This window comes from Macaca thibetana, chromosome 6, assembly GCF_024542745.1.
Source record: "Macaca thibetana thibetana isolate TM-01 chromosome 6, ASM2454274v1, whole genome shotgun sequence".
NCBI classification, from domain to species: Eukaryota; Metazoa; Chordata; class Mammalia; order Primates; family Cercopithecidae; genus Macaca; species Macaca thibetana.
In genome coordinates, this window is record NC_065583.1 from 29,191,539 (window position 1) to 29,214,817 (window position 23,279).

General features: G+C 37.4%; 1 protein-coding gene across 1 annotated transcript; it reads left to right on the forward strand.

Moving 5' to 3' along the window:
* The first annotated feature begins 4,142 nt into the window (after positions 1-4,142).
* On the forward strand, positions 4,143-17,084 carry NMUR2 (neuromedin U receptor 2). The gene is given in 4 exon segments (XM_050792962.1): positions 4,143-4,908; positions 11,141-11,225; positions 13,709-13,834; positions 16,774-17,084. Coding segments are annotated over 4 exon segments (1,248 nt in total). The 5' UTR covers positions 4,143-4,182.
* The last annotated feature ends 6,195 nt before the right edge of the window (positions 17,085-23,279 follow it).

The window sequence follows — 23,279 nt, forward strand, 5'->3', positions numbered from 1 at the left end:
AAATCCCATCTCTACTAAAAATACACAAATTAGCTGGGCATGGTGGTGCATGACTGTAGTCCCAGACACCTGGGAGGCTGAGGCAGGAGAATCACTTGAACCCAGGAGGCGGAGGTTGCAGTGAGCCAAGATCACACCACTGCACTCTAGCCTGGGCAACAAAGTGAGACTCTGTCTCAAGAAAAAAACTACAAAACTACAAAACACTGCTGAAAGAAATCGTCAATGACAGAAACAAATGAAAACACATCCCATGCTCATGGAGAGCAGAATCAATACTGTGAAAATGACCATACTGCCTAAAACGATATACAAATTCAATGCAATCCTCACCAAAATACCACCATCATTCTTCACAGAATTACAAAAAACAATTCTAAAGCTCATATGGAACCAAAAAAGAGCCACATAGCCAAAGCGAGGCTAAACAAGAAGAATAAATCTGGAGGCATCACACTACTTGATTTCAAACTACACTGTAAGACCGTAGTCACCAAAACAGCATGGAACTGGTATAAAAATAGGCACAAAGACCAATGTAACAGAATTGAAAATCCAGACATAAACCTAAATACTTATGGCCAACCGATCTTCAACAAAGCAAACAAAAACATAAAGTGGGGAAAGGACACCCTTTTCAAAAATGGTGCTGGGATAATTGGCTAGCCACATGTAGGAGAATAAACCTGGATCCTCATCTCTCACCTTATACAAAAATCAACTCAAGATGGATTAACGACTTAAACCTAAGACCTGAAACTATAAAAATTCTAGAAGATAACATTGGAAAAACCCTTCTAGACATTGGCTTAGACAAGAAACTCGACCAAAAACCCAAAAGCAATTGCAATAAAAACAAAGACAAATAGCTGGGAGCTAATTAAACTAAAGAACTTTTGCACAGCAAAAGGAACAGTCAGCAGAGTAAACAGACAACCCACAGAGTGGAAGAAAATCTTCACAATCTATACATTTGACAAAGGCCTAATATCCAGAATCTACCACAAACTCAAACAAATCAGTAAGAAAAAAAATCAATCCCATCAAAAAGTGGGCTAAGGACATGAATAGACAATTCTCAAAAGAAGATAAACAAATGACCAACAAACATATGGGAAAATGCTCAACATCACTAATAATCAGGGAAAGGCAAATCAAAACCACAATGCAATACCACCTTACTCCTGTCCACAATCAAAGCATCAAAAATCAGTAGATGTTGGCATGGATGCGGCAATCAGGGAACATTTCTACACTGCTGGTGGGAATGTAAACTAGTACAGCCACTAGGGAAAACAGTGTGGAGATTCCTTAAAGAACTAAAAGTAGAACTACCATTTGATCCAGCAATCCCACTACTGGGTGTCTACCCAGAGGAAAAGAAGTCATTATTCGAAAAAGATACTTGCACATGCATGTTAATAGCAGCACAATTCACAATAGTAAAATTGTGGAACCAACCTAAATGCCCATCAATCAGCGAATGGATAAAGAAACTCTGATATATATATATATACACACACACATATATATATATTTATATATATTCATATATATTCATATATATATTCACATATATATTCATATATATATGAATACTACACAGCCATAAAAAGGAATGAATTAACAGCATTTGCAGTGACCTGGGTGAGATTAGAGACTATTATTCTAAGTGAAGTAACTCAGGAATGGACAACCAAACATCATATGTTCTCACTGATATGTGGGAGCTAAGGTATGAGGATGCAAAGGCATAAGAATGATACAATGAAGGGATTTTAGGGGAAGAGTGGGAGGTGGGTGAGGGATAAAAGACAACAAATATGGTGCAGTGTATACTGCTCTGGTGATGGGTGCACCAGGTTCTCACAAATCTCTACTAAAGAACTTACTCCTATAACCAAATACCAACTGTACTCCAATAACTTATGGAAAAATATTTTTGTTAAAAAACAGAAAGAAGTATTTTCCATTTTCCTCAGTGCTAAGTTTATAGTCTGCCACTGTGCACCCTTATAAATTTAATGATCCTTATATCTAAATGAGACATTTTCATTAAACTTTTCCTATTTCATTAGAAAAATATGTTAAAGTGTGTTAATAGTGATTTTAACATCAAAACTTGCCTTTAACTAGAGGGCTCTAATTCTGGCTCTGCAATACCTATTACATGTCTATAATTACTATTAATGTTATTCACCAATTTTTCCTAGTTTTCCATCTTCTGTGCACATGCTAAGACAGCACTTCCTGACCCTGCTGTGGTTGAATGGGTACATATGATTAACTTTGGTCAATGAGCTGTGAGTAAAAGTGGCAATGAGTTACTTACTTTTGGGCTAGAGCCTATAATTACCTACTTAAGACCATCTAGAGCTCTCTTTTCCTCTATCACAATGATAATCAAAATTCCAGAGCGTGACCACTGCATCAGCCTGGGTTTATGAGTGAGTATAGCATGAGACAGACCCTCAATACATTTGAAGTGCAAGAGAAATAAATCTTTATTATTTAAACCAAGATATGTCAATCATTCGTTACAGAAGCATAAACTATCTTAACTTGAGGGACAGCTTATTCTTCAACAAGTCACTTTTCCTCTCTAATTTTTAATGTCATCATTTGATTTAACAAATAAAAGGGAAAAAATTAACATTTAGCGAATATCTCTAAAGTATAAGTTGCTTCGTTATATATAATTTAATTTAGTCTTCTCAATGACTATAAAAGGTATTGTCCCCTGCAAAAATATTCCTAAATCCAAAGAAATCTCTCAACTCCACTACTCAAAGAATCCAAGCCACTACTATGTCTTAGGACTAGCCTCTTACCTACCTTCTGTTAAAATTTCTCCCTCATTAATTCTCCAGTGCAAAATATTTTAAAGACTTCTCCCTGCAGTTTGAATCAGAGGCAAACTCTCTTCCACGGCCTATAAGAGTTTACATGAACTTGCACCTGCCAGCCACTCCAATCTAATCATTCATACTTTGCTGACCACTTATTAAATTCCAGTTATTCTGGTCTTCCTGATATTTTTAAAACATATCAAGCTTGTTTCTGCCTCAGGACCTTTGCACTTGCAATTGCTTTTGCTGAGTAATACACTTCCCTTAGCTCTTTCATGACTGACTCAGCTAAAGCGACATCTGAGATAAGTTTTCTTTCACCATCCTTGATAAATAATGATTTATCCATTACTATCTGAAATGATATTAATTTATTCATTTACTTGTGTGTTTTCAGAATTCCCTACTGTAAGAAAAGCTCCACTAGGGCAGAGACCTTGTCTTGCTTGTACACTGATGTTTCTACAAAGCTTAGAATATTCCCTGGCAAATAGTGAATCCTCAAGAAGTTATTTGTGGAACACAATCGAATCAATGATGCAGATAAGGAAATGAGCCTTTAAGAGTTTGGGTAACTGTCCAACTTTCCTAAATTTCTATGAGTGCTCCTAATTCTGAAGTCCGTTTGCCTTTTGCTTACAGCAAAGCTCTGCTAAGAGACTGAAGTGTCAGGTAGCAGTCAGAGCTAGGCACTGTGCACGTGCCCTTTCAGGCTTTGGTTTTGGATGCAGTCAAAACCAAAAACTCTCGTTAATCATGTTATCACATTAATCCCCAGAGAACCCTGAATTTCCAGTGGAACAAGATAACTTGAGAAATCTATTGATTTCCTGTGTTCATCCTGCTGTACGGCTGACAAGGATTGGTGGAGACTGGTATTCTTTTGCCCACGACCCTACAACTTTGATTTCTATGTCCACCCAGATTCTCACAACTTTGCAACATGCATTGCTCAAAATGCCCATCCATGAAGTCAGAGTGGTTTCTTCTGTGTCAGCTCTGCCTTCCCAGCTCCTTCCCACTCAGAGAGAGGTCTCCGCCTCCTCCCCTGTTCCCTGACACAAAGCCAGCACTCCTCTCTTCCGGTGCAGCCTGACACACTCTCATTGGCCCTCAGCCTGTGAAGGGGAGGGGCTTGTGTCTTTGGGACTCTTCAAAAGGGATCGGCGGTCCAGGCAGCCTACCTTTGAGGCTGAAACATTCACTCTCTCCCAGCCTTCCTCACTAAGCCTGTGATTTTCCTGACTGCTTTCTCTCTCTCTCTCTTTTTTTTTTTTTCCTGGCTCAGCTTGAAACAGCCTCGTACCAGGGGAGGCTCAGGCCTTGGATTTTAATGTCAGGGATGGAAAAACTTCAGAATGCTTCCTGGATCTACCAGCAGAAACTGGAAGATCCATTCCAGAAACACCTGAACAGCACCGAGGAGTATCTGGCCTTCCTCTGCGGACCTCGGCGCAGCCACTTCTTCCTCCCCGTGTCTGTGGTGTATGTGCCAATTTTTGTGGTGGGGGTCATTGGCAATGTCCTGGTGTGCCTGGTGATTGTGCAGCACCAGGCTATGAAGACGCCCACCAACTACTACCTCTTCAGCCTGGCAGTCTCTGACCTCCTGGTCCTGCTCCTTGGAATGCCCCTGGAGGTCTATGAGATGTGGCGCAACTACCCCTTCTTGTTCGGGCCTGTGGGATGCTACTTCAAGACGGCCCTCTTTGAAACCGTGTGCTTCGCCTCCATCCTCAGCATCACCGCCATCAGCGTGGAGCGCTACGTGGCCATCCTACACCCGTTCCGCGCCAAGTTGGAGAGCACCCGGCGCCGGGCTCTCCGGATCCTCGGCGTCGTCTGGGGCTTCTCCGTGCTCTTCTCCCTGCCCAACACCAGCATCCATGGCATCAAGTTCCACTACTTCCCCAATGGGTCCCTGGTCCCAGGTTCGGCCACCTGTACGGTCATCAAGCCCATGTGGATCTACAATTTCATCATCCAGGTCACCTCCTTCCTATTCTACTTCCTCCCCATGACTGTCATCAGTGTCCTCTACTACCTCATGGCACTCAGAGTGAGTATCTAGGCTGGCTGGCTTAAGGCAGCATCCCTTCTGTTTTCACGGGCTCAAAGTTCAGAGAAAAACTTAGAATTGGGGAAATTCAGAAATGGAAGGGAACAGAGGGAAAATAGAATGAGCTCAGATGGGAAATCAAGGCATTAAAGAAATTGCCTCAAATGAGATGAATGGTAACCACCACTATTTATCATTTCCTTTAGCTCGTCTTCTCATATCTAAATAAGATATGGGTTCTCATATCTAAATGTTCCTAAGAACCATCCAGAAAACTTACTTTGGGTAGCAATATGGATACCTCACCCCCAGGAAAATGGGATTCAGTAGGTCTGAGGTGGAGGCTCATTGTAAAAAAGCACATCAGGCGATGTGGGGTGAGGTGGCCACAGCTTGAGAGACTCCTCCGCATCCTGTTATCACTTTCCAGCCCCCGGCCACTGCCTGCGTTGAGATTTTCCTCTACACCAAGTTGGTCTGAGTATAACACAAACTATCAACTATCCCTGACTATTTTATAGTCCCAGATAGGTATTCAGTTTTAAAATCAGACCTTTCCTGTGGCTGCTCTGACCCTTTCATTAAAATGAGGTTGAAACAAAACAAAATAAAACTATATATATATATATTTATTTATTTATAGTTATATATAATATATATATAGTCATATATATTAATGACATGACTGAGATAACTTGAGCTTCTTTTGAGCAGGTGCAGACTGAGAGATAAGGAAGTAACCAGCACATGAGATAGAGTAAAAAAAATGTGAATAAGAGTTATCTGAAATTAAGAAAAAGATATCACTTATTTTGCAACATATATAATTAGAGGTTCTTTTCCTATGTTTATGGTGATAAACTGATTTCTTTTTCAGAAGGGGGTGTAATAAATTAACTGAGAGAAACTATTTTTAATAAGGGTAGGAATGAGGCTATGTAATTCCTCTCTGGTATATTCTGCACCCAAATTCATGAAGAGAAAAGTTTTTGACAATGACAATTTTACACCCACTTAAGGGAGGTATTATAGCTTGTGTAGTAAACAGTTATGAGACCATTTAGACTCCCAGATCTACAGCAGACACATAAAATGCCTTTAGGCAAGCCACATGATTCTCCTAGAATTAGTTTTCCCATTTATAAAATGAAAAGGTTACATCAGATCATATCTATGTACCCTCTAGTTCTAACAGTCTATGATTCCTTTTAAAAAAAAAAAAAAAAAAAAAACAACCTGTGAGGTGAAGCAATGTGAGTTTTAAATGAGAGGACAAGCAGACATCACACTCACATTATTTGCTTTGAGATGGCTCTGACATCATATGTTATATGACAACGAATATACTCCTATTTCAGTCCATCTCTGAGAAGCTGATTGTCAGAAGCAAGTGACCAATGGTAGTCTTTTTGAATACCTATTGTCCCTAAGGTGAATAGCAAGGTCTAAGTAGGAAGAACAAATTCTAAGTGTCACAGACATCTGGGCACAAGAGTAAATCTACTTAGGCAGAGAGCTGTGCCAGTCCCCTCCTGGAGGGCTAGCACCTATATTCCCGGAGACATGTACCACCCCGCACTAGCTCACAGCCATGTCTTAAGAATGTCCTGCAATTCTCACTCAAGCGAAAAGACTTCTATACAACTCCAAAGAAAGTCCTATGAGAAACACCCACCCAGAACTTAGTATTATCTCATCCAATACCAAAGAATCACCTATTTTGGGTCAATTTGGGAAAAATATTTAACTTTGAGTAGGAAATGCACATTTCCTCTTCCAATCTGTTACAATCAGTTTCATTGTGTTTTATTATCAAAAGTCCATAGCTACCTTGTATCAAGAGCTAAGTGATAGCTCAAACAGAAGTTTAAAAACCACCCTGGTTTGCTTTGGGTATGTAATGCAACTTTTGATAGCCTGTTTTCAGGAAGGATGAGCTGTTATCCAGGGTACCAGAGGACACCAGGAAAGAAACTAACTGCTTAAAAGTCACTCCTAGAAGAATTTAAAAATCTCTATACTGAAAGTCAGGAAAAGTAGACCCTATTCTGTGTCACTGACCTGAGGACCTTTATGTACAATATACCTGTCGCCTGAAATGTTACTACTGTCTGCCACCACTACCCTTTTGCCTTTCTAACCCTCATTTATTCTTTATGTCATACTTCAATCACACTTCCTCAGGGAAGCTCTCCCAGATTTCCTGAGCATTCCTGTTTCCTGTTGTAGGTGCTCACGACTCAGTGATTTTCCTTCATTACAATTTACAATTCCATACTTACGGATTCCTTAATTAATTTTTTTCTCCCCAACTAGACTGTAAGCTCAGTGAATGAATGAGGCTAAATTACTTCCTTCGTTGCTGGGCTTTAGCTTCTCTACCTTTAAAACAAAGACTTGTAAATATTATCTCAAAGAGATATAAGCAATCCTAATGATTGTTAAGTAATTGACTCTGTTGGAAAGTTTGAAGGTGTGATTGACTCTGGGACCCACTGCTTTCAGAAGGCAGCAAGTCTAAGACTAATGAAATCAGAGGACCAGGGAAGAAGGAGGAAACCCGTATCTGTGCTCATAGCTCAGCATTCAGTCACACTGCATCATTCCAGGACACAGCCACCACTGAGCTGCTCTCCAGGATTTGAACATTATATAGATAGAAAATAGACAATTCTAGGGCAAGTTCCTCCACATCTGGGAGGAAGTTCTAGTGACAGTCTGATTTAGTTCTTACATCTCCTGCATGCTGCATTCATGATTGAGCTAATGAGGATGGATGTATGAATTGCAGCAGAATTCAACCATGCCAACACAGGGTTGCACTGATTTTTTTTTTTAATAAATAGATTGTGTTAAGATTATAGAGATATTTACACAAAACCTATAATCTTTGTATTCTGAAACTAAGTCCCACAAACTATATAAATGAACATCTGGTGGAGTGATTTCAAGCAGTATAAACAACTGATCAGCATAATGTATCAACCTGAATAATAACCTCACGAACCTCCCTTTCACTTTTCTCTTATGTAGCTAACGAAGGTAATCATGATTTTTAGTAATCACACTATTTAGTAATAGTAATCACAACTTTTAATAATCACAATATTTAGTAATAGTAATCACAATTTTTCACTCCTCCTTTTGTAACCTGAGTTGTAAAATAAAAGTTTTGGGGTGGGGAAGGATAATGAATGGTTGAGTATCTACTTTACTAAACATCTGTAGGGAAGTGAAATTATTCAATGATAAAGCAGCATTTAATATTGTCTAGACTAACTGTTTTGATTGTATTCTATTCTGCCAACCACTCCAAATTCTGTTGGAACAATGTACACCATACATAAGTAATCAATTTTTCACTCTTCCTCTGGTTGGCTAGTTGTGTCACTAGAAACTAAGGAAGCTGCAAGATAAGCAACAATTCATCATCACATGATTTTCTTTTTAGTGTAAACTATGCTGCTACAGGAAGCCTGTTCATAAAAACATTGTGTGAACTATTTGTTTGATGTTTGATTTTTTAAAAATTGTTCCTTGGGGTGGAGAAATTACCATTGAGAATTGTTAAACACAAGGCAGGAAGTAACTAATATATCTCAATATTTTTTATTGTTGTTAATTATGCACTGAAATAAAATAATAGAATAACTTCATCCTGTAAAAACCACAATCTTTTTAAATGGCATGAAATAATTAGAACCTTTAATAGATTTAATCTAAGATGAGTTAGTAAAGTTTGAAGTTTGATGCATTGCTCTAACCTTGAATGTGTTTTTCTTCTCAGTGTATCTGCCTTCTTCTTTGTATCTGTACAGGCACTCCCTGTGAGCGAGTGGTAACAATGAGAAAAGAATTTCTAAAAGGGACTCAGTACTCCATAAACGTAACCTCACATATATAAACAAAGAACTCTATTTTTTAAAAATCAGTTTTTCTGATGTCTGTTTAGTATGCTTTGGATAATAATCAGAATCACCATAATAGCAGTAATATACAACTTGCTGAGTATCATGTGCCAGGCACTGAGATAAGCACTCTACCTGTATGACTTTGTTTTACTATTGCATTAATAATACTTTTCACCTTCAGATTTTTCCTGTCTAGTCCTAAGTTCACGGAGTCTTTAATCCTTTACTTTATGAAGACACAGATACATGTAGAACACTCTGATATATTCAAGAGACAAATGGCCAGGTTTATATGTTATCCAAGAGGATTATTTAGATCCTATGTGGTCCTGAGTGCTACCTAACTGCAAGGAGCATATATGTTTGTTAGGAAGACCAAATATGGATTTGCTGAAGTTTAGAGGCAACGTTTAATGACCCACTCTTCCAAGTCTATTTAATTTTAAATACCTTTTCTGAAATATTCCTTCAAAATGCTATCCAGCCCAGGAAGATTATTGCTTCTTATAGCAGTTTGTTCCATTATTGCACATAATCAATATTTATTTCTTACCTTGAATTAGAATCTATCTGCCTGTAACTAAAGAGATTGATTCTAATCTACTGCCGTGACTGTATAAAATAAGTTAAATTTTCGTTCCACCTGATGGCTTCAATCAATTAGCCTGGACTTTTTACATTGCCAGTGAGAGACTCCAACCCTGGGTAAATCCCAAAGGGAGCATAGACATGAAAACTTCAGAAGCAGAGCTAGCTCTTGGTGAAGATTCATTAAATAAAACACACACTCTCCTTATAAACCTAGCTTTATTTCTGTTTCTTTGCTTTTTTTGTCCATGGTGTTGGTTTCAACCTCAAACTGCACACAGTCATCTTTTGGTGGCTCCAAGCACTTTTTCTTTGTGGTAGAAAAAAAATAACTTTTGTAATTCCAGATCTCATATGCAGAGAAGGACTCCCTCTAGCAGCCCCAATAAAAAATAAATAAAAACTTGCATCTTCAGAAGTATAAGCAAATATCTGAAATCTCATTGGTCCCCATTATTCAATCATTGTGACTGGAGGATAAGACAAGCTGATTGGCTAAATTGTTTAGGGCGTATACCTGGAACTGAAGTTGAGTGACACCTCTATCCAAATTAAAGATTAAGAATGGGGAAGGAGTACATTCCCTAAGGGAGAATTAGGGTACTATTAGTAAGAGAAGAAAGAAGTAAATGATAGAGAATCAATGGGCAAATATATATTCACTATGTACTATACTAACTTCTGGATATTTGATGGTATTTTATCACGAGTCCTTAAAGCTTCCTTTATTTGGCCAACATCCCCACAAATTAAAAAATGTGTAGAATAAAGAGAAAAACTTCCACAACTGGATGAATGATATAGATCTTCAGTGCTGTGGAAGTTCAAAGGAAGAAGAAGACAGTGGGCTAAAGTGGCCGTCAAAATCTTTTGGGAACAGGCAGGACTTGAACTGAACAAGGAAGACTGTGCATACAAGTAGTGTTGATAGCTGAAAGTTTCAAATGTTACATCAAGGATCTCCATATCTTCCAACAAGGATGAATATATTTTAAACATCTTAACTCAGAAACACATATACTCTTTTCAGTAATTAATATTACTGTAATATTAAAACAACATTTCCCAGTTTGTGTTTGTCAAAATGGTACAAGGTAATCCACTGAAAATGGTTGGGGAAAATATTGTTTAGTCAAAGAAACACTATCTTTCTTTTGGCTAGGATGTGAGTAGGCGATGTGAGTGTGGAAGGTAGACAGGGGGTTAAGTGGAAAGTTGATACACTGTCCCCCTTGAAAATTCATAATGCCCATCAGCATATTTAAGTCTCTGAGAAGATCCACAATAAATACTGGAGGCGAGAAGAATTCCTGTTTTTGTTTTCTACTATTTATCTAGCACATAGCAGAGGGATTTCACTTTAACAGATGTCTAATAATTATGAATGAGTGAATGAATAGATTGAAAAGCCTGTCTAACTTTTCTTGAACTTCAGAATTTTACATTTTTCATGGAACACCTATTAACATGCTACACAGCCAGTGCTCCACGTAACTGTATATGAAACATGATTGCGCTACTACTTGGCCACAATCATTTATCCAGTTGAGTAGATGACCTGAATCCAATTCCACCTTCAACATACTGTTAAACATTTAACATATTCTTACATTTCTCTAGGTCCCAGTTCTTCTGTGTTCAAAATGAGTGTTTGAGTTATGTTTCTCAGATTTTAACAGGAGGGAAAAATGTTTCTCTTTCTTACCATCTCTCCCAACTTACTTCCCTTTTAGCTAAAGAAAGACAAATCACTTGAGGCACATGAAGGGAATGCAAATATTCAAAGACCCTGCAGAAAATCAGTCAACAAGATGCTGTGTAAGTGCTCCATTTTGGTTTTTGTTTTGTTTTGTTCACAAGAGCAAAGGAGTTACATTTGGTACTAACTAAATGCTGCTGGGGGTAGGTTCCAATTTACCCTGAAACAGTATTTATGAGATAGATTAAGATCAAGGAGCAAAGGGGAGCATTATATATATATATATATAATGAAGACACCTCCTTAATGGTCTATATCAATGCTAGGTGATCTGTCTTCCTTTGCTTCTTCAAGCTTCTAGGACCTGTCTGTTTTGTTTCATTTTCGGTTTTGAACCCTCAAAACAACACGCTCACTTTTATCCACTGACATACAATCTGTGTGGTGTTTTGTAAATTACATTCACTTTCTCAGCCTTTGAGCCTCACTTTCCCCCTCTGTGAAATGAACAGGATTTTAACCTATTTGTATTATGGATTTCTTTTAAAATATGATGAAAGCTGTAGACTCTCCATTCCAAAAAAAAAAAAAAAAAGAATGAATATGCATACACAAAAGATTTTACAATCCAGTTCAGGAGGTCATGAACCAACCCCTGATACTCATGGACTCTATGGGATCTTTTAGTTCCAGATTAAGAACATCTGGCAAGCTTCTCCAAGTAGCCATTTCACATATGACATTGTATAACTTTGTTTCAAACAGTATACTTTTGAATAAATAAGACCTTTTTAAAAATTCACTTACTGAGCCACAGTCTCCCAAAAGAATGCTATAAAAATATATGATGCAGTACTACTGTATGAGAGTTACTGATGAGGGAAAGGAGATTTATAATATATTTTGCAAATCAAAATCTAAAGTTTAGAAGCAATGAATCATCCAGGCTAATATGCATATGAAACATTCACTGTAACTATACAGCATTTCTGAACAAAAAATAAACTGTGAAGTCCCTGAAGTGGGTCTTCTTGATTGTAAGAGTTATTTCTTGGAAATATTTTAGCCCCTCCTGGCACTTGACTTTCTCTATTAAGAAACATAGTTTCTTCATTATCCCTACTCTTTTCTCCTTGGTCATAATCTACTCTCACAAAAAACAAAAAACAAAAAAAATGAAGCTCACTCATATTAAAATCACAATAACAGAATATGCTATAAAGTATTTGCCTTGGTATGGGGTTCAACTTTAACAGGAATTAAAGTTGTTTGTTGTTGTTGTTGTTGTTTTTGAGATGGAGTCTTTCCCTATTGCCCAGGCTGGAGTACAGTGGCATCTCAGCTCACTGTAAACTCTGCCTCCCAGGTTCAAGCAATTCTCCTGCCTCAGCCTCCCGAGTAGCTGGGATTACAGGCATGTGCAACTATACCTGGCTGATTTCTGTATTTTTAGTAGAGATGGGGTTTCACCACGTTGGCCAGGCTATTCTTGAACTCCTGACCTCAGGTGATCCACCCCTTGGCCACCCAAAGTGCTGGGATTATAGGCCTGAGCCACCATGCCTGTCAGGAATTAAAGTTTTAATTAAAGGGAATTGTAGGCAGTAGTGAACAGATTAGGGACTTTTCTTGGGTTAGCAAATTCAGTAGAAACCTACAGATATCTTTGAAACCATACCACACAGGCAAACAGCTTACTCCGAATGTGTTTAATGCCAACAGGAAATGTATGTATAATACTATTTACTATGAAAACTTCATATCTGTACACAAGTACAGAAAACTGTAAAATGAATACCCCTGTACCCATCACCCAGTTTCAGAAAGTATCACCTCATAGCTAATCTTGTTTCATGTATACCCTTATCTTTCCCCCAGCCCCAAAAGATTATCTTTAGGCAAATCCCAAGCATCATGTCTAGCAAAGGAAAGTATTTACAACTTTAAAAGGAAAAAGAAAAAGTTTGTGTGTGTGTGTGTGTGTGTGTTTAAATTTGTGGTGCTTAAATGCCCCAAAGAGAAACTACAGTAACACCAGTCTCTGTTTTGGTAGGTGAAAATAAGAGATTGGAAGGAATTCTGTGCTGTAGCAATTTATAATATGACAGACACATCCCTTCCAATCAAAAGATACTTGTAAAGTACTATTATGCTTGTGGTTGTTTGATCTCTTCTTTCTCCTTGCCTACCCATTACAGAATTTTAAATTACTGAATTCAGAGAGACTTCTAATTATTCCTATAATAACAAGATGAATTTATATATACATTTAACAGTTTATTATTTATCTTTTACAATAAGATGTTTTCAGGAATTTGAAATGAATTAAGTACTATTTTAAATGTTCTAAAAAGTTTTACATTATACAAGAAATCTTGTATAATCTTATGGAAAACTGATCCTAGATCTTATACAATTCATTCTTGTGTTTTAAATGTTTTGTACTGAGGCTCTTTGGGATCTAGTTTGCCTCTATAACTGTTACAGTTTAACAAAGTTGAAGGGAAAAACTGCTAGAAGAAATGATTGACTCAGAGTGAGCATTGTATACCTATCCTTGCACAGACTGCCTTCTGCTCTCCCATTTATCATCCATTTTCAGTTATCTTGGTCTTAGTGTTTGCTATCTGTTGGGCCCCATTCCACGTTGACCGACTCTTCTTCAGCTTTGTGAAGGAGTGGACTGAATCCCTGGCTGCTGTGTTCAACCTCGTCCATGTGGTGTCAGGTAAAACCTTAGCTGAATTTGGTGCATGACTAGTATTCAGGTAACAGCAACTTCTTCATCTTGCTTAAATGCCTAAGTACTCCAATTTATCACAGGGATCTGCCATGCTATAATGAAGACATTCGATTTTTCTTTTATTCAAAAGATTGATTATGTTTGGTACTGGTCCAAATACATATATACCAGATCACTATTTTCAAGGCTACTTTATAGAAAACCTCAACTCCAACTGTGATGATTACAGAAGGAAAATGGTCAAGGAGTGATTCCTTTGATTATGCTCCAAATGGCCATGCAATTCTGTTGGTTCTTATTTGGTAAACATCCATGTTCGTGAAATCTCATATTGCCTTTGGTAAGTATTATATCCTCACGAAGGAAAACCAAAAGGTATTCATAGGTCACCAAGTTCTCCTTTTAGACTACTGTGACTCTGCTTGTTGAGGATACTATAGTATATTGTGGAAAGCATGGTGGAAAGGTCAGTAAGTCAGTTGACCTGGATTTGTACCCCAATTTCACCATTGCTATTCTGAGTGATCTGCAGAACATGGCTGCCTTCACACCAAAGTTTCCTCAACTGTAAAATGGCAATAATGCCTCCTGTAGACAAACCATGGACTGATGGTAAGAAGCAAATGCAGTAATAGACATTAAGGAGCTCTTTAAGCTGTAACTGCTGTATATCTTTCTATAATCATCAAAAGGTCATTAGGTGGGTATTATGATTAACATCGTATAGTCAAAAGTAAAACACTTCCACAAGAAGAAACGATTTGCCCTAAGGCACTTAGCTAACAAATAATACACCCAAGTCACCTAACTTCAAGTTCAGTGTTCTTTCTACTAAAATGGAGCAGAGAATGGACACCCAATTTCTTCTTTCTCAGTCAGTGACAGCTAACTCAGTGTTAGCCTTAGGCTCAGACCTCTTCTGTCCTCCCACCTTTCCTGGTCACTGGCTGATTCTGTGGTCTCATTAGATTATCAAAGATATCACTGGAAAGGAAAGATAAAGTCAGCTTTTATAAATTAAGCTCCAGATGTGCACAAAGTAGAAACAATGACATCTATACTGAATATCATGTATATTATCTATTTTCTGTCACCCTCTTTTTTGTACTCAGCAGGCCTAATGTATAGCTTATTCTTGGACATTAGCACTTTCCTGTTCAACCATTTGCAACCAAAGCTCAAAAATATGTATACCTCTCAGTTTATCCTTTTGGTTAATCTGCAGAAAACAGAAACATTTAAATAAATGAGAAAGCACTACAAGATTAAATGAGACTTGACTAGTTGACTACATATCTCTGGATGCATCAGGGCAATTATCTTAAGATTTTCAAGTTATAGCTTTAATAATGACATGATCCTGTTCAGATACTATCTCCCCCTTTTTTATATTAGCATTCTAGATTATGTCTAAATCTCTTAAACCCTACAGAAAATGCCCCCAACTTGCCTTTTAATCCCCCAACTTTTATTATTTTTATTCATAGACCATCTACTTATCAAACTGGTAATTAGAGAGTTCTGCACGTTATTCCTGCACCATGTGGCCATTCCTGCCTCTGAATATTTGTGCGTGCTATGCCCTGAACCTGCATCACCCTCTCCTATCTTCTTTAATGATCTCTTACCCATTTTGAGGTCTGGCTAGGGTTCAATCACCCCCCACTAAATCTTTTATGACCACCACAGTCCTTGTGTTTCTGCTATTATGTGAATTGCTATAGCATGATTTGTTATCTCATATTTGTTTTTAACAGATACTGCTTGGTATTGTTGTATTATTAAGTATTTAATTTACCCATAAATCTTGTCTCTGTAGTACCGTTCCAAGATCTTGGAGAACAAAGTCTAAATTCACTATCTCCCAATGTGCCTTGAAGTTCGTGGCACATAAGAGTTAAATCAATATTTATTTTCTGAATGAACTAATAGTATTAATACATGGAAATGTTCTCCTTTAATATTCTTCCGTGTTTATTCTGTAAACAAGGCATATAGCACTCTGAATGTCCTGAACCACATAAATAAGGACAACAAGGAACCCTTTGGCAATAGTACCCATCACTTGTTTTACATTCTTAGCCATTCTCAACCTCTTTGTGGATGGTATCTTAACTTTACCCTCACAATAATCCAGAGAGGTGAGTTGGGCTGGAAATTGCATTCCCATTTTACAGAGAAAGAAACTGAAGTGCCAGGGTTTGTCTAAGGCCACAGGATATGTGAGGGCCAAGATCAGAAACTAGGTCCTCTGATTCCCAAACTTGAGCTCATTCTGGGCTTTAGAGAAATAAAATTTTAAAAGACAATAAAGGAAGAGTGTATTCCAAACAGGAAAATGACAACGTGAAGGGTAATTGGTAGAGGAAATAAATGGTAAAATACAATTCTTCAAAAGGTAGAGGAACCATCAAGGGAAAAGGGTAGGTAGGAACAGCACACTAAGGAATATTTCTTTGAAGCCATATCTTAGCATTATAAGGAGTCTTAGCAGGGACTAAGCCTTGGCTGATTTACCTTCTTCCACTACTTGCAATTCCAAATTATAGATTTAAGTAAAATTCCAATGAGATACAAACATTTCTCTTCCCTCTGATATTTAAGCATCTTTCATTCGTGTTATGGAAACATGTTCTTTAATTAAACAAGTAGGGATCAAAGAAAGTTGCTGAACATCTCAGAGAGATCCCATGCCAGCCTAAATTACTCCAAGACTCTTTAATCTTTGTGTTTGATTGCTTAGTGCACAGGTGGAAGATCTATTAAGAGTATTTTGTATTCTCAATTAGAGGCTTGTATGTATTATCACTTCCAAAAGAGGCAATCACAGGGATTTTAGGCCTTTGTAAATATGTATGCTTCTCCCTTCATGCCTGTCACTCAGGTTCTTCTCAGCACATCTTTTTAAATCTCCTGCATTCCAGGTGTCTTATTCTACCTGAGCTCAGCTGTCAACCCCATTATCTATAACCTACTGTCTCGCCGCTTCCAGGCAGCATTCCAGAATGTGATCTCTTCTTTCCACAAACAGTGGCACTCCCAGCGTGACCCACAGGTGCCACCTGCCCAGCGGAACATCTTCCTGACACAATGCCACTTTGTGGAGCTAACCGAAGATATAGGTCCCCAGTTCCCATGTCAGTCATCCATGCACAACTCTCACCTCTCAACAGCCCTCTCTAGTGAACAGATGTCATGAAGAAACTATCAAAGCTACCACTTTCACAAAACCTGAATTCTTTCAGAGCTGACTTTCCTCTATGCCTCAGAACTTCAGAGAGGAACATCCCATAATGTATGCCTTCTTATATGATATTAGAGAAGTAGAATGGCTCCTACAACTCATGTAACAATTGCTAGTTTTTGTGTTTGTTTTGTTTTTTTTTTAAATAAATGTGAAAACTCAGAGTTAGATCTGGGTTCAAAACCCAGAACTGCCTGATTTTTAGTTCTCTTTTCATTGTTCTAACTGCCTCGTGCCCCTCACTAGTTCATGCCAAGAACATGACTGGAAAAGCATGGCACCGATACCTTGATTAATTTCCATTATTGGAATTGGTTTGTCCTGAGTCATCTACATTCCAAGTCAGACTGTCACTCCTGCTACCAATGGCCACTGTAAGCCACAGAAGGAAGATGTGTACATACTGTTCTACTTTATGTGATGTGAGAAGCCCACATCAGTGTCCCTTGGCAGCAGTCTACAGGCGTACCTTGTTTTATTTTGCTTAATTTTATTATGCTTCTCAAATATTGCACTTTTTACAAAATTGAAAGTTTGTGGCAACGCTCTGGCACCTTTCTTCCCAAAAGCATGTGCTCACTTCATGTCTCTGTGTCAATTTTCATAATTCTAACAATAAACTTGATTATTATTCTATGCGCTTATGGTGACCCGTGGTCAGTGATCTCTGATATTACTATTGTAATTATTTTGGGAAACCTATGAACTGCTTGCATAGAAGATGGAGAGCTTAATAAATATTGTGTTGTTCTGACTGTTCCACCCACCAGCCATTCCCCATCTTGGTCCCTCTCCATGGGCCTATTCCTATTTGTCCCTATTCTTTGAGACAAAACAATATTAAAATTAGGCCAGTTAAGAACCCTACAGTGGCCTCTAAGTGTAAGAGAAAGGAAGAGTGGCAAGTCTCTCACTTTAAATCTAAAGCTAGAAAGGATTAAGCTTAGTGAGTATGTAAAAAAACTCAGACAGGCTTAAAGCTATGCCTCTTGTAGCTGTTAGCCAAGTTTTGAATACAAAGGAAAAGCTCTTAAAGGAATTTAAAAGTTCTACTCTAGTGAACACATAAATTATTGTAAGAAAACAAAACACCTTTATTGCTGATACAAAGAAAGTCTGAGTGGTCTGGATAGAAGATCAAACCAGTCACAACATTCCCTTAAGCCAAAACCTAATTCACAGCAAGGCCCTAACTCTCTTCAACTCTATGAAGAAAGAGAGAGCTGAGAAAGATGCAGTAGAAAAGTTGGATGCTAGCAGAGGTTGGTTCATGAGGTTTAAAGAACAAAGCCATTCTCCATAACATAAAAGAGCAAACTGAAACATCAAGTGCTGATGTAGAAGCTGCAGCAAGTTATCCAGAAGTTACAGCTAAGATAATTGATGAAGTTGGCTACAGAAAAAAAAAAAAGATTTTTAATGTAGATGAAACAGGTTTATCTTGGAAGAAGATGCCATCTAACTAAGGCTTTTATACCTAGAGAGAAGTTAATGTCTGACTTCAAAGCTTCAAAGAACAGGCTGACTCTTGTTTGGGGATAATGCAGCTGGTGACCTGAAGTTGAAGCCAATGCTCATTCACCATTCTGAAAATCCTAGGGCCCTTAAGAATTATGCTAAATCTATTCTGTGCTCTATAAATGGGAAAATGAAACCAGGATAACAGCACATCTGCTTACAGCATGGTTTACTGAATATTTTAAGCCCACTGTTGAGACTTACTGCTCGAAATAAAGGTTCCTTTCTAAATATTACTGCTTATGGATAATGCACCTACCTATTCACCCAAGAGCTGTGATGGAGTTGTACAAGGATATTAATGTTGTTTTCATGCCTGTGAACACAACATTCATTCTGCAGCCCATGGAACAAGGAATAATTTCAACTCTGAGAAACATATTTCCATGAGGTGGTAGCTGCCATAGTGATTCCTCTGATGGATCTGGGCAATGTAAATTGATCCTTCTGAAAAGAATTCCCCATTCTAGATGCAACTAAGAACATTAATGATTCATGGGAGGAAGTCAAAATACCAACATTAATAGGAGTTTGAAGGAAGTTGCTTCCAACATTCATGAATAATTTTGAGGGGTTCAAGACTTCAGTGGAGGAAGTAACCACAAATATGGTAGAAATAGCTAGATAACTAGATTGGAAGTTGAGCCCAAAGATGTTAATGAATTGCTGCAACCTCATCATGAAACTTGAACAAATGAGAGGTTGCTTCTTATGGATGAGCAAAGAGAATGGTTTCTTGAGATGGAACTACCACTAGTGAAGATGCTGTGAACATTGTTGAAATGACAACAAATGATTTAGAATATTCTATAAACTGACAATAAAAGAGCTGCAGAGTTGAAGAGGATTGATTTCCAGTTTGAAAGAAGTTCTCTTGTGGGTGAAATGCTATCAAACAGCATTGCATGCTACAGAGAAATCTTTCATGAAAGTAAAAGTCATTGGATGCAGCAAACTTTTTTGGTGTCTTATTTTAAGAAATGTCCACAGCCACCTCACCCTTCAGCAACCACTACCATCATCAGTCAGCAGCTGTCAACATTGAGACAAGACCCTTCATTAGCAAAAAGATTATGACTCACTGACAGTTTAGATTATCATTTTTGTTTTTTAGCCACAAAATATTTCTAACTTACATACATTTTAAAAACTTAATGCTATTATAGACTACAATATAGTGTAAACATAACTTTCATATGCACTGAGAAACCAAAAAAAAAAAAAAAAGTGTGACTCACTTTATTGCAATGGTCTGGAACTGAACCCACAGTATCTCTGAGGTATGCCTGCATTTACCTACTGCCTCATATACTGCCATTATCGTGTGATTCCTTACAGTCCTACAGCCTTTGCTCTAAGAGTTCCCCCTTATAACATGAGAGTGCTCCTGAGAATGATTATCTCTCCCACCCCAACTGCCAAGTCATTATCAGCGATTTCTCATTAGGAATTGGATTAAACTAAGAAGTTCAACTTAGAGAAGAATGAGAAGAGGGAGGGGCTGTGGCGAAAGGTCAAAAGAAGCAGAAACTATACCAAACAGGAATTTAGTTATTTTCATAAATTGGTCTAGACTTGGATTTCTAATGTCTAATTTCATATAGTATAGATGGAAGTATCTTGGAACCAAGACAAGTCAAATGGCAACAACTGGTCTCAAACCCACTTTTACTTACTCAGTCTTTTATTACCTACACAATACTCTTCACACATATAAGATGGACAAAACTACTTCCTAGACTAATTTTCCATTATACCATCACAAGTAATGTATACTCTATTCAAATGGAATTACTTGCTGTTCTTATGCAAATGCATCCCACAGTTTTTCCCAGCTGCAGATCTTCATGCATAGAATGCCCTCTTCATCTCCAATCTCCATCTGTTTCTATCCTACCCATCCTTCAGTGTTCATCTCAGTGTAGTGCTTCCTCCATGAAGCCTTGCTTGATTTTATTCAAATAGATATTGTATCTGACTTCTCTGTCAGTTTATGTCTCTTAAGCTTTTCCTTCACTCTGCTTTTTATTTCAGTGATTTATGTTCTTGCTTTGCCAGAATGTAAATTTGTCAAAGACACAATGTATCTGGTGTTCATTTTTTCTGTTGTTGGAACCCTGGCAATATATCTATCACAATGGTAGATGTTCAATAAATACGTGATAAAGTGAGTTGGCTTCATATTTCAATGTATTGAGTTAAGCAACAGTTCCAAATGGAACCATATTAAGAGATAAAAGACTAAGATTATGTTTGTGACAGAGATACCTGACTTTCAGTTGGCCACCCAATCAGTTGTGATTATAATGACATGCCTGTTGTCCCTATGGTACAAGAAGGCCCTTCCCAATCTCAGGAGTTACTGATGCTAAAACACAAAAGTTCCAGCATTTAGCCTCTGAATTATTCATAAGTTGAATGAATGATTCCAACGATAAATGGGGGTATTGGTCTCTGACATCACCATCTGTTAATTTAATAGTCATATTCAGATACTCAACATTAAAACAAACAAAGAAACTCTGCTAATTACAACCCAGTTTTAATAAATCAGAATTCTCTCATGATAGTTTACATTAGTGGGCAAAATTCTGTGGCCATTTGAGGATTAAGTTGAAAAGGCTCTGCAAAACAAAACCTCAGAAATGGAGGAGAAATAAACTTTCTACTTGCCTTTTAAAGTAGAGATATTGTTCAATGATAATCTATTAGCCCTTAAACATCAACTTAACATCAACACCCAATTACCAGGACTAAATATGCTGCTGCTGTCAGTGAATAGAAAGAGAAACACACTAAAACTAAAGCTAGCAATTTGACTGGTTGACTAAAACTTTGGTCCTTTTTTCTTTCCTCCTTCCTTTAAACAAATCTTTACTTGGTGACCATTAGGAGATGTGCATCATGCCAGGTTATAAACTTCTTGCCCTTGAAAGTTGACGTCGCGAAGAAGACATGATTATTTCTGAAAACCATGACAACATTAATTGCTTAAATCTGATTGTGAAGTGTGCCACAAAATATAAATACAAGTACTTTGGGACCATATGAAAAAGGGATTTGATGTAGTCAGGAGGAAATAAGATTCAAAAAGGAAAAAAAGAATAAAAGAATGTTGGTTGAGTTTTTCTTTATACATACATCTATACACATACATATATACATATAGGAAGTAAGTATTTCAAAATGAAAATTTAAACATCACAAGTTCTAGAGTTAGCTTATATAATGGTTCATATAAAATTCGTAGAACAAAGGGAGAAAACAAAACTAAATTGTTTAATGCTACTAATGGTTGACCTCATGTTTTTATGAATTCCTTGTGGTCTCTGAGTTTTAGAATAATGATAGAAGAGTCCACACAGTTAACATGACTAATAAAATACAATCCTGTGCTGCATAACAATGTTTCAGTCATTAATAGACCACAGACTAATATGTGAAGGTGGTCTCATAAGATTATAATATCATATTTTTACTGTAACTTCTCTATGTTGAGATACAAAAATACTTACTATTGTGTTACAGTTGTTTATAGTATTCAGTACAAGAAAATGCTGTAAAGATTTGTATCCTAGGAGCCATAGGCTATGCCATATAGCCTAGGTGTGTAGTAGGCTATGCCAGCTAGTTTTGTGTATGATGTTTGCATAATAACAAAATTGCCTAATGATGCATTTCTCAGAACATATCCTCATCACTAAGTGACACATGACTGTATTGGTAACTTAACTCTTTTGCAATGAGATAGTGACTTTTTAGCACACCAGTAATCTATAAGCTTAGTGAACTGAAGCAATGACATTCAGAATGTTGCCTGTCACATTAGTTTCTCTAGCTCAAAGAAATAGCAGGCATTTTAAATCTGACACCCATGAATGAATGTAAGGAGATCCAAGAATCTCCTGAAATTGTATTCAAAATTCTTAGTACTTTTTTCCCCTTGGAGAGAAAATGTGTATAGCTTTGCTTATTTCCTCAAAGTAGTCTGTGACTCAAATTATTATAACCTCTATTGTGAAGCGCACTTAAGTCTTGCATAAAGATACTCTCTTAATGGATGAATTTTAATTGAATGAACATATTTGTGGGATAGCTAAAGAAGTACCATTATTCCAACTTAAAAATTCAGTATGTAAAAGTATCAGCGATTCAGGAGTATGCTGGTACTGGCTTGGACTGGTTTATAAAAGCTTACTGTTAAATATTTAGGACTTTTGCAGGCCTGTTGTCAAATGATTGATAGCTCGAAATCAGTCACAGTGAAAATATTTATACTGGAGAAATTGGCAAACACCACAAATCAGGGCTTTTTTCCTCTCCCAGCTAGCTGGCTTATCAGCATACCACTAGCTATTAATATGCTGGCATTCTGCCATCTTGTTGTAATATATGTGATTTGTTTTTAGAATACATGCCAATAACACTGTTATAATTATAGGCCACTTAAAGTTGTGGTTAACTCATTGAAAAAAATAGTCAATGTACCAGATTTTTGACCCAGAGGTACCAGATGAAATAGGCTGAAGCATGCTAATTATGACATGAAAGCCTCATCAACATTTTGTAATTAACCTACAGTGGAAGTATTACTGTGGAGTGCTGTCCATTAATATTAGTGCAGAAAATAGCAACAGATCTACTTATCTTTCCTATACATCTGTTTTT